At 28.6% G+C, this 13,088-nt stretch overlaps 2 protein-coding genes across 4 annotated transcripts; one reads left to right on the top strand and one right to left on the bottom strand.

Annotated features, from left to right (window-relative positions):
• The first annotated feature begins 4,371 nt into the window (after positions 1–4,371).
• LOC107262409 (60S ribosomal protein L39) lies at positions 4,372–4,986 on the top strand. Its single transcript, XM_015727984.3, has 2 exons — positions 4,372–4,532; positions 4,648–4,986. The coding sequence occupies exons 1-2, from the start codon at positions 4,530–4,532 to the stop codon at positions 4,798–4,800; spliced, it is 156 nt and encodes a 51-aa protein (XP_015583470.1). The 5' UTR covers positions 4,372–4,529; the 3' UTR covers positions 4,801–4,986.
• A 536-nt stretch (positions 4,987–5,522) lies between these two features.
• Positions 5,523–7,812, bottom strand: LOC8273724 (protein SPIRAL1-like 1). Of its 3 annotated transcripts, none has more exons than XM_002533494.3 (3): positions 7,660–7,812; positions 6,215–6,486; positions 5,523–5,825 (listed from the first exon to the last, which is right to left on the bottom strand). In XM_002533494.3, exons 2-3 carry the CDS (start codon positions 6,455–6,457, stop codon positions 5,745–5,747), a joined length of 324 nt encoding a protein of 107 aa, XP_002533540.1. In that variant the 5' UTR covers positions 6,458–6,486; positions 7,660–7,812; the 3' UTR covers positions 5,523–5,744. The 3 variants fall into 3 exon arrangements, with proteins under 3 accessions (XP_002533540.1, XP_015583469.1, XP_048231051.1); XM_015727983.3 differs by having other exon boundaries at positions 6,215–6,501; positions 7,660–7,721; XM_048375094.1 differs by lacking the exon at positions 7,660–7,812 and adding an exon at positions 7,298–7,533.
• Between the last annotated feature and the right edge of the window lie 5,276 nt (positions 7,813–13,088).

Here is a 13,088-nt window from a genome sequence, read left to right as displayed (position 1 = left end):
ATTAAAATATAATTAAATATATCCTATTTCTTATGAATAGGGTTAATATTTAATTAGAAATTTAACTTATTAATCAATAACTTAATAAAAAAACTATAAAATTATACATCAGTTTGGATTTCACATATCAAAACTAAATATACATATTAAAATAAATAAATATACATATCAAACTAAAAATTTTATGTGTTAAAATTTAAGCACACATATCAAAAAAATTAATATTATATATATATTTCTCTTGACTTGTTAAACATAAGTTTTATATGAATAAAAAATGTCTTCTACCTCAAATATAATTTTTCACTGTGAAGGCAATCTTTTTTCCAAAACTTTTCTCTTACGAAGTTGTCATTCCTCAATTTTTTTGAAAAAAGTTTCATATTTATCTTTTTCAATATATATTGAAAAAAATTAATAATATAAATAACTTAGCTTCTATCCAGTAAATAGTATATATAAAATAAAGAAAATAAAAAAATTTAATGCTATATTTAGTTGAAAATTCATCAATAAACTCATTTCATTTGAGAAAAATATATAAGAGAAAAAGTAAAATAAAATAATAAAATTAAAGAAAATGTTTTGATGTTATAGAATATATTGAAAACCAAATGTGAAATTTATTTGAAAATTCTACCTATTTTATTAGAATTTATTTTTGTTGTAACTAATTTTATATAAATTTAAATATATAGAATTCAAAATTAACTTTCACTTCATTCAAACCACATAAATTTTAAATATGTAATAATTTTATAAATTTTATAAATTTTAATTAAGTATAGCATAAAAAAAATAAAAACCTTTATCGAAGATAAAAATATTAGTTAGAATTTATTATTTACTTGCTAAGCGAGGAAGGTATTATAGATAAAGCGATATCTTAACTCAAAATCTTAGACTTTCAAATTATATTTGGAAAAGATCAGGCCTCCGAATTAAAAATCTCTGAATTGATTAAATGAGAATACCCATCAATAATTTGAGCTAACCTATTTCTAGCAATCACTTATAGGCAATTTGTAATGCATGCGTAACTCGATCTAAACGAGGAAGAGAATATCCACCCTGCTATTAGTGATAGGGCGAGAACGGGTTTAAGCCACTCCACCTGTAATCCACTCTAAACTATACTCAAAATATTTTTATATATATTTTATATTTTTATCTATAAAATCTAAATAAATAAATATAATTTCTTAAAAATATATTAAATATTTTTTAAATTTATACTTTATTTCTTCAATTATATTTAACAATAGTTAAAATATTAAATAACTTATATAAAAAAATTAATAAAAAATATACTTTTAGCATAAACAATATAGAAGATTAGTATAATAGGTATTAACAGAACTCGATCCGACTTCACTTTAAAAGAAAATTTCTATCTCGTACCCGCATGGTCTTTAACGGGGCGGGAATGGGAAAGATCCAACTCACCCTATTACCATTCCTACAATCACCAATGCTCCCACTAATTTGTTATTGTCTAAGCTTAGATGCCAACGTTACAGCTTAATCAAGATAATAAAAACTTATTTTATTATTTTCTGGTACATTTTTCACATTGTGATGGCAGTGGAGGTGGTTCTATTAAGGAGATGGAGAGGGCGGTGCTGCTGGTAAATAAACCAGTGGAGGAGATGAAGAGTAAACATGTAGGCAAGTAAATAGGAGGTGGTAGAGATTGACTGCGCTCACTTTTTGAACATGATATAATGGCGGTGGTTTCGACGGTGATGAATTTCAGTTTTTATTTTATGTGGACAGAGAAAGGACAAATACAATGACGAAGAGGAAAAATGTCATTTGTGAGAAGGCAAAACAATATCAAATTATTAAGTCACCAACCTATTAAAATTCATTGCTTTGAAAAATAAATACACCTGATTTTAGAGTATAAATTGCTAAATTTAAATTAAAATGAAATTATTTATATCCTATTTAATACTAATTAAAATATAAGCTCATATTTAAAATATATATAACGTCTAATAATATGTACTCAAAAGCATACAAACTGTTCCTGCAGTAAAAGTAAATTCACTTTGAGGTCAATCTCTTTAAAAACTGTTAAGCTATTATTATAAAAACTAAATATTATATAAAAATACTAAAAATAAATTTAAACACTTTGAGTTAGTATTTTGAGGAAGTAGAATATCCATAAAATAAATATAAATAATTATAAAATAAAATTGTAATGATAATGATTATAAAAACTATATCATAAAAATAGTATTTAATCTAACTACTTACTTAGAGCATCTCCAATGCACTCTTTATATATGTCAAATTTTTTATTTTAAAGAATCATGTAATAAACTGGCACTCCAATGCACTCTTTATTTTTTAAATATAAAACAAAAAATTAATTTATCTTTTTATATATGGAGAGTCAAACTTCACTCTGCACTCTATATCTAATAAATGCACTATATGTTTCTATACATTTGATTTAATTGATATTTATAATTATTTTTTTATTAATAACAATTAAAAAGAAAAAGAAAGAGAATTAAAACTATTAATATTTGTAAAAATAAAAACCAGATATAGAATAAAATATAAAGAGTCTATTAGAGGTAAATAAAATATTTTAATCTTTATATGTGAATATTCCTTAAAATGTTATTTATTATAGAAATTATACTTATTAAAATAAAGAGCACTACTGGGGATACTTTTAATAATCTCTTTGTTTTATTTTAAACATAAATCTAATGAATAAAATGATGACGTTTCTTTTTATTTATTACTCAAACTAATGATGCAATTAAAGTTTTCTTTACTAGTATAGATTAAAATAAAGATTGTGTTCTAAATATACTCAACCTAAATATTTTCATAACAACTACTATTATTAATCTGATATGATAGTTAACTAACCGTAACAATTGAAACTAATAAAAAAATAAAATTGAATTTGCCTTTTGAACTTATTAGTCAAGGGTTAAATACTATGTTTTCATCCCTAGTTATTTGGCTTAATATATGACTTAGTCCTTGTATTTTTTCTATTATATTAAAAACCCTTTGAGTTCTAATAAAACTTAACTACTACCGCCTTCCGTATTGGTCAAAGAACTAAACTTATAATTTAATATTATAATTTGATCATTGAACTTATTATCAAATATCAAATTCGTCCAAAATTAGAGTAAATTCTTATTTTTAACACAAGTTAATTTTAATGACTAATTAAAATAATAAATTTTACTTGTTTATATATTTTATTTCTTTTAGTATAATCTAATTATAAAAAAGTTAAACATATTAAAAATATTTATTTTTATTTAATATTATTAAATTACTATGTAGTTTAAATTTAAATTTTTAAAAAATAAATAGCTATAAGTTATTATTTTTACTAGGCACTAAAATAAAACTATATTAAAAATAAAAAATTTTACTCGTATCAATCTCATTTGAATAGTTGATAAAATAATTCATTTTTAATATACAAAATTAACATAATCTCTTTATTGATAGTGAATTTGTCAACTTGGTGTATCTAGATTAAGACATGATTGTTTAATTTAATTATTATTTTTTATATAGTTTAAATATAATATATAATAAAAATAACAATAAAATGATATTTTTAAAATAGAAATATTTATTTTATATTAATAATTAAAATTAAATTATATAGTAATTTAATAATATTATTTTAAATATAATTAGTTTTAAAATATTTAAATTACTTAAATTAAATTGTATTAAAAATAAAAAATTAGAGCAAGAAAAAGAATATTAAATTTAATTTTTTATTAGACATTAAAACTAGCTTGTGCTAAAAATAAAATTTTACTATAATTTGATAATGAAATTAACTTTGGATGAGTTTGATATTTAATAATAAGTTTAAGAATCAAATTGGAATATTAAATTATCAGTTTACCATAAAAGAAGGTAGTAGTTAGTCTTATTAAAACTCAATGAGATTTTAATGTAATAGCAAAAAATACAAAAACTGACTCATATATTAAACCAAATCACATAGAATAAATAGCATTTAACCCTTAAATTTTTCAAGATAATTTAATCTAAAATTTATTTTCTTAACTTGATTTAATCCATTTTTAGAAAATAAATTTCACCCTCTCTAATAAGAAAGTAATACCATAAAAAATAAAAAATATTAATTTTTAAATTAAATTAAACTTTTAATTTAGAACCATTATATATTGAAATATAACTAATATTTAGGTTGTGTTTAGATTATAAGATAACTTTTCAAGAATTTTTAAATTATTTTTTATTTTTCAAAAGAGATTGACTTTTCCTCTCTCAATTAATAGAAAAACTAAGCTAAAAAAGTAAAATTCTGAGTTGATTTGAAAAAAAAAAACAAAAAGGTAAATTGATCTTTTCTGAGAACTTCAAGGGGCAGATTGAATATTATTCCTAAAAACATCACATACCCAGTTCAACTACTAGGGTTTTATTCTGATAGACACCGTTCAGCTTCCGTTTTCGCAGACAAACTATCAGCTGCAAGCCTGCAACATTTGAAGAAAATGGTACATTCTTTGTCTCTCTCTATATTTCGATTTTAAGGTTGTTTTTTTTTTTAATTGTTTCCGTTAAATGCTTGTTTTTGATGTTTGTAATGGTGAAAAAAATGGTGAAATGCAGCCGTCGCACAAGACATTTATAATAAAGAAGAAGCTAGCGAAGAAGATGAGACAGAATAGGCCGATTCCTCATTGGATTCGTATGCGTACTGATAATACCATTCGCTACAACGCTAAACGCAGGCACTGGCGCCGTACCAAGCTTGGGTTTTGAGGATTTCTCTGCTTCTTCAGTTTTCCCTTTTTATTAGGGTTTTAGTTTGTTTTGGATTTTTGGATTTTTGAATTTCGTTTGCTAAGATTCTGAAATGCAGCTCAGTAATTGTTTTCTTTTTGCTATTTTGTTTTAACTTAATGGAAATTAATTATATTAATATAGAAACAAATTTTATATTTTTAATCTAGCTTTTATTAAATTTTGTGAAAGGCAGAGCAATGAGAATTTGGATCCAGATCCAACCACTGTTGATAATAAAATCGGATCTAATAGAATGATGAATTAGATTGTCTATTCGAGTTCTAATTTTTGGATATACTAATCAGCATGATTTTGGAGTTTTTAATATAGCAGCAGTATGATTTAAGAACTTATTTGAGTTTTAATTTTTTAAAAATATTAATCAACATGAATTTCAAAAAATGGCATGAAGTAAGAGCTTGTTAGAGTTATTTTAACCCAGCAGCTTTTATCAGATATACGATTACCAAGTAGATTGCTCAGGATCTGAGCAATACATTCGACTTGTTTCTCCTCTTTTTTAGCTATAGAACTTCCAAACCTTTGCTGTTTTCCAACATGAATAATCATGTTTCTTTGCAAGGAAAGTTATTTATTCTTCATTAATTTCTTCTTAATTTGATTCATTTGTCAGGATGGCTCAGCACCAACAGTAATTAGTAGTTAACCTGAATTGTTTTTGCAAGAAAGAAAACAGATTGTAGAATGGATTGTGCATTATGCACTTTCTTTGTCAATAACATCCACTCGCCAGAAGTCTCGGTGACATAGCTGTTCCTCAGGACAACATTTCACATCAATACTTCACATTGCACAAGGATTTGTCCAGAATTTCCAAGATACATACATATATATATACTTCTCCTAGAATTATATGTGCTAGCACTAAACAAATAAGACATTCTCAGGGAATACACAAATTAGTTCCCAGTCCCTCCAAAAAGGTAACCAAGGGAAGATCCACCACCAGGTGCAGCATGAACTTTGGTGGATGGCCGATCCTGCACCATTGTAAACAACACAATTTAATCAATATCACAGTCAATCAATGACTGAACACCACTCTGTGAGAATGATAACCAGCTATCAGGTTGAATAAATCAAGGACAGATAACTTTGCCATCTCTCTCTCCTGAACAGTTTTTGTATAGCAGATACCACTAGCCTGCTTAAATTCTAACTAGACTTAAAATCATCATGTGCAAGAGTGTGGATAGAATATTGCAATTGTATATAACTTTGAGATTAGCATGCAGTAATGCCAATTCCTTTTCCTGTCTCCTGGCGGGAATAAAGAAGCTTAGAATAGTAAAAAACAGGTCTGGTCAAATATGATTCTATTTTGAAACTTGAAATCACGTTTATGTAATAATTGAATTTTAGGTCATACCGTGATAAAATTCCCACAGTTCTGCCCATCTGCCCTATAGTAATTGTTTGTAAGATTTCCATGGATGCCAGCAGGAATTTCCTTATTTATTGGTGGTGAAGCAACAACAGGTTTTGGAGAAGGGCTATTGTTTGCAGCTTGTCCCACACTTTTAGCAGCTGGAGAATTGTTAGCAGTCTCACCATTACCAAATAGGTATCCCAAAGAACTTTGTCCCCCACCAGCACTAACTCCACGGCCCATATTGTATTGTTGTTTTTCAATACAGGTACCTGTACATAACTAATCTGGTGGAGAAATTGAAGGAGAAAAAAGAAAAAAGAAATGTGTAATTTCACACACAGCCAGATTCTTGACTCTTGATTCTAGAAATGAACAAGGGGAAATGCAAACACAAGAAAGAGAAGGCATCTGTGATCACTCCTATGAACCAGGTTAATTCTGGGAAAAACAGAAAAGGTTATCCTTGTCTAGTCTTAAAAGAAATATTTTACAAATTGAAAATCGACAAACATTTTGCATTTGCAACAAGGATACAAAGCAAGAAGCCTTGCATACTAGGATGTCCTTTGAGCTGGACGCCAATGGTATAAATCTAAATTCATTGCATATCTGATAAACTTTTACCTAATTGCTTGCACACCTCTTTATATCAGGAACATCAAAAAGAAAACATGCACTAGAGGTTTATTCACCTAAGTAGCTTAACTTTGTGATGGTCCCTTAGCAGCAGAGCCTATAGCAGCACTTGAATTGCATATACCTAAAGGGTGTTGTTTGTTTTCTTATTAGTTTCTCTTTGAATATCTACATCAAATCCATAATCTTATACCAAGAGATGACAGGAACATAATGCTTTCTGGCTACATTCACTATATTCAATTAGCTATTTGCATTTGGAAATGCATCAGCAAGCAAGATACCAGTAATACATTTGTTCATTTATCATTCAACCAAAAACTAAAGAAATCAAATATGTCGTTTTGTTGTTTTCGAATAAGCCAAATACAATCCAGGAGAATCCATCAATCCCACTTCAGATTCTGGACGACCTTCTAAAGTATCCATAAACTCATTACTTACATACAACAAATTGTCCAAAAACTAGCTCAGATTCTCCATGAGAGAAAGAACAAGATCCCATGTAGCCGACAACAAGAAATTTAAGGAACAAAGGAGTTCATTAAAATGGCATTCCTTTCTACCTGTAGATTCCTGCCCACAACGCAGATACAAAATGCTAACATGCTCAAACAACACAAAATGCAGATTGCAACACAGAATTGAAGCAAGAAACATAAAACATGAACTTTGTAAAAAGAAACGCCTCAAAGATTTATATTTTAATATAAAGCAAACAAGAACAAGCAAATCTATGGATCAAAATCAAATATTAGCGCAGAGTTGGATCAATATCAAATATTATCAGGTTGGGATTTGATTACCTTGTTATTCTCTCTCTTGAAAGATAAAAACTTGAAGCAAATGCAAAAGAAAGAGAATGAGAAGCTAATAAAGGTAAGAAGAGTATTTATATGGAAAAAGAAAATGAATATATATTAAAACATTTTTTGGAAAAAAAAAAAACAAAAAGAGAAAAAGAAGATAATAATAACTAATAAAAATAGAGATTAGAGCAGTAAATCTAAATCTGCAAGATTATGTCATGTTAAAAAAGAAACAGAAAAAGAAAATGAAATGGAAGTGAGCTGGCTTTTGTTTGGTTTCTTCAAAACATCTGAGCGGTCGGCAATTGCTTGTTAGGAAAAAGTTGCTCACGTGTGCCTTTCTTTTTCTTTTAAAAATAATAATAAATGAAATTCACTCCAAAAAGCCTATTTGGAATAGAAGAAAGCATTCAAAATTTTACTGATTCCTCGGAAGAATCATCTTCAAACTATGATGCTGATATGATTCCAATCTTAATGATTGGTCACCCTACAAAAGGTGAAAAGAACATCCTAACAAATGTGATGCAATATATTTTCTCTCCATCACTAATTCCCCAATTGTCTCAACTTGCTACTAAGGTACCTCCAGTACCTTATGTTTCTATACAAGTATTATCTTCAAAGTATTCAAAATCAGTCATAGACTTCTTTAACACCGGAGCTCAAAAAAGCATGATGAATCTTGATGTTCTCCCATCTGAGCACTAGAAATCTCACATTCAATTTTTCAGAGCAGCAAATGGTCAGACTTTCAAGACTATCTTGGTCACGAAACAAAAAATAGAGATACAGTTCTTTCCTAACTGTGTGGTATGAATACACATCATTAGCTCAGACCTCTCAAATAAAAACCTCTTGATAGGTTCTGATGTTTATCACCAAGCTCAAAGGCTTCAAATTCTTTCTACAGGAATAAAGTTCAAGAGATAATTTCGTCCATACATAGATACTTCTAATCTGTTCGCCATAGCAGGCACAAAACCACCATTTCTGCAATACAAGAAGAAATTCCTCCATTTTTATCTGGAATCCCATTCACATGTCCAACATCCACTACCTTTGTGGAAAAATCCTCAGTTTTATATCAAGCTCCCTTTCAAGCTTAACAAGGATGTCAATCCTACTAAGGCCACTCATCTAGGAATGTCTCCTACAGACCTGGCTCTTGCCAGATCCGAGTGCATGATTCTTCTACAATAAGGTCTCATCGAGCCCATAACCTCACAATGGGCCTGTCAAGCCTTTTATGTAGAAAAAAGATCTGAAAAACTAAGAGGAAAAAATAGATTTGTTATTGATTACAAGCCTCTGAATCACCTCCTGCAAGACAACAAGTTCCCTCTTCCTCGCATCTCGAACCTAAAAGTCCACATCCAGAAGGTCCAATACTATTCAAAAAAATTGATCTTAAAGCTGGATTTTTGCAATTGGGTATCCATCCTTCAGAAAGGTACAAAACAACCTTTTGTATACCAAACGCCTAATACCAATGGACAGTCATGCATTTTGGACTCAAAACAACCCCTTCCCAGTTCTAAAAGACAATGATAATAAACTTTGAAGCCATCCTCTAATCCTCCATAATCTACATTGATAATATTCTCTTATTCTCAAAAACGGCTGAAGATCATCGTCAGCTTCTGAAATAATTCCTTGCTATCATCCAGAAGTACAGAATAATACTTTCAGAAAAGAAGAGTATTATTGGCCAGCAAGAAACAGAATTCCTTGGAATGCATTTTAAGAACGGCAAATATACATATGATCCACACTTGACAAAAGAGCTTGATAGTTTTTCAGATGAGAATCTCTCTGTAAAACAAATCCAGCAATTTCTTAGAATACTCAACTATGTCAAGGAAGCCATACCACATCCTCCACCACTTACCATCCCGTCTATAGGACATCTTATCCTACAGACAGATGCATCAGATCACGCATGGGGAGAAATTCTTCTTGAAAATCTTAATGACAAGGAAAAACTATATGGGCATGCATCAGGACAATTTTATCCAGCAGAAAAGCATTTCCATTCAACATATAAAGAAATTTGGGCAGTCAAATATGGAATAAAAAAGTTTGAGTTCTTTCTTATCAGTCAACACTTCTTAGTACGAATGGATAACTCTTCATTTTCAAAAATTCTTGAATCCAACCAGAAAACTTTACCAGAACCACAATTATTAAGGTTAAAGTCATGCTTCAGCAGGTATGATTTTGAAGTCCAACATATAAAAGGAACAAAAAATCTCATCCCAGATTTCTTATCTAGACTATCAAAGCCACAACCAAAACCCCAACCTATTGTCCTCCTCACCTCAATAACTAAACTTCTGATAATCTTCATGGCCTCTACATCCTCAAAAAAACCTCTACAACCTCCCTCTTTACCAGACCTTCCTACAGATCTTACAACAAAACAGGTCAACAGTTTTGCCAAAAATATGACGTTCCATTATCTGGCAATCATCCAGCAGACTTTCTCACTACCTATCCAACCCAATTTCTTTTATCCATATTACCCTTGTTTGCTTAATCTACCACCTTTCTCCTATCCATCCACAAATTGAAAGTGAATTATGGTTTCTATAGTGTCTTTCCACAGTTTGTTATCATAGTATAGAAGTTTCAGTCATAGACCTTCTATACTTCTTCAATATTGATACAAATGCAGGGATATATCAATGGAAATATCTCACTTGGTTCAAAACCCCATATCAATGGAAAAAGGATCTCCTCAAAATCATTCATGAAAATAAACTGTTCCCAGACAATGACTTCAAGGCTCCAGGATATCATGCAATCTATATTCTTCACAGGCCTTACTTTAAGCTCTTAGAAGATACATATGCCACCCAAAACATCTGTCAATACTGGAGGACAATTGAAATGCCCTTACATCTTGCTCCTCCATCAATAACAAAGGAATTAAAGCTTACTCTGCAATTAAGAAATGATCTAGGAAGGACCAATGTCTCTACACCACTTGTCTGCACTTACAATGGACCTGATAATCAATGGATTGAACACTCCACCACTGAATAGTCCATTTTACCTTTGCTGCCATCACCTCTAGATGATCCAAGTCTGACCACAGAACAACAAGATGCCATTATGCAAGATTCCCAGCCACTAGACAATGACAGTGGTCCATGATATCCAACCTTTTTCAATGACAATCCAAGCAATAAAGACAACACAACACCCAATCTCTCTCCTCCATAATTCTTGAAATAATTGAAAGAGTGTAAGAAGATAAGATTTTTTTATCTTATCTTTAATATCTTTATGTAAAGTGTGTAATATTATCTTTTCTGTCCTATGTGTGTAACCCTTATGCATGTGTAAGAAGATAAAATTCCTTATTTTATCTTTACTGTCTTTATGTAAAACATGTATCTAATATGTAAAAGGATAAGATTCTCACTATCTTTATGTAAGGCTCCTTTACAAAAAGAGAAGTCCTCAGTAATGTATGGGCAAGTTGCCTTCTTTCATTAATCAAAAAAATAAAAGGTTTTCTTTTATGGCTTTCTAACTCTCTATCTCTTCCTCTTGATCCTTTGGCTATGAGTCTTTAGTTTGCACGATCTGTTTTTCTATAATTCAAAAGGACTAGCTCGGCTACAAAAATCATGTATTATATATGGATTTTAACTTTTAGCTTTATATCAAGTTGGGTAGAATTTTATTATAATTTTTAAATTTAAATTTGAACTCAATCTATTTTTACTTAATTTTATATATTTATAAACCATTTTCAATCTAAAACAGTTCAAACTCAACAAATTAGTTTTAATTTTTATCGATTTTTTCATATTAGTCAAGTTATTAATTTGGTTGAACACTTCTAGTTTACGGTATGAGTTTAGTGATTCATGTTAGTGATTGAAGATGGTTCCTTCCTCCTAGTGCTACAAATAAACCGAGATCGCTCATGAGTCACTCGAAGTTCGGTCCAATAAAAACTCGTTCAAGTTCGTTCGTTAGAATAATTGAGTAGAGCTCGAGCTTCATTTTCAAGCTCGTTTATTAAGCGAGCCAAGCTCAAGTTAAGTAATGTTCAGCTCGTCTGAGATCGTGAAAGCTCGCGAGCTAGCTCGTTAAGGAGCTCAATAAATAAATAATTGATTAAAAAGGTAATATATTCTAATTGAAAGAAAGAAATAAAATAATTAAATAAACCATAAAAATTCAACTTTCATTACATTAAAGTAATAATATATACTAACAAATTAGGTTTTAATTGTAAATTCTCTAATTAATAATTCTAGTGTTACTTAATCAGGTGTTAATTTAATAACATTATTATTTAAGTTGGCATTTAATTATGGATATTTAATTATTATTAATATCTTACCAATTTATTTTTTGTCCATTGAAGTAAAATAATAAAATAAAAACTATGTATAAAAATAATATAATTTTGGTGTCTGATATAGTTAACTTAAATCAATTTAGACTATGTTGTCTTACTATAAAACTACGTAGTTTTAATATTGAATGAACAAACATAAATTATTTAAATGCTTAAAGACATTTAAAAAATTATAGTCCATACATTTATAAATTAACGAAGCATGAGTAAATATTTTTACAATATGCTTAATGTGAAGCTTATAGATAGAGTAAAATCTATTATAAATTATCATTATCTTTAGCGTCTTTTGCAAATTCCATTATCTTTAGCGCTTTTTGCAAAAATAATATAGGGCTAATTGCACAAATTATCATTATCTTTAAAGCTTTTTACAAATTTAATATAACTTTTTAATTTTGACAATTCCAACACAAACTCTATAACTTTTTTTACAATTCAAAGTATCGGTTGAAAAGTCTAGCATAATTTTATTAACGTATCGTCGAAATTAGCTGAATTACTCTACATAAATGCCAAGCAAGAATTTCACACTTGCTTAATTGTAAAAATAATCACAAATTTTACTTTTTTTATAATCTTATCATGACTTTTAAATTTTGAAAAACCGATACATGAATATTCATTTCAATTAAAATTAGTAAATAACAAATTTAATTACAATAAGAAAAAATATTAGAATTAAAATTTTAGTATTTGATTATGTAATTAATTACAATAAAGAAGTTATGCATTTAATTAAAATAAAAATATAAAAAATAAATAAAAAGGATAAAATAGTGATAATTCTTTTGATTTTTAAGTTACTAAATTATTTAAGAAAATCATAAATGTGATTTTAATGTTATTAGTTATTTATTTTGTTTTTGAATTTATACTTATATTTTGCTTTTGTGTATAATTAATTTATAATTATAAAATTTACACCTATATTTTTGGTATAATCGAGCTTGCTTCACGAGCTTAAAATCGAGCTTAAAATCGAGTCAAACTCGAGCTTAGCTAGTCTATATAAGTATCGAGCTAATAACGAGCCGAGCTCGAG

Source organism: Ricinus communis, chromosome 5, assembly GCF_019578655.1.
Source record: "Ricinus communis isolate WT05 ecotype wild-type chromosome 5, ASM1957865v1, whole genome shotgun sequence".
Classification (NCBI taxonomy): Eukaryota; Viridiplantae; Streptophyta; class Magnoliopsida; order Malpighiales; family Euphorbiaceae; genus Ricinus; species Ricinus communis.
This window is presented reverse-complemented; position numbering and strand designations above follow the sequence as displayed.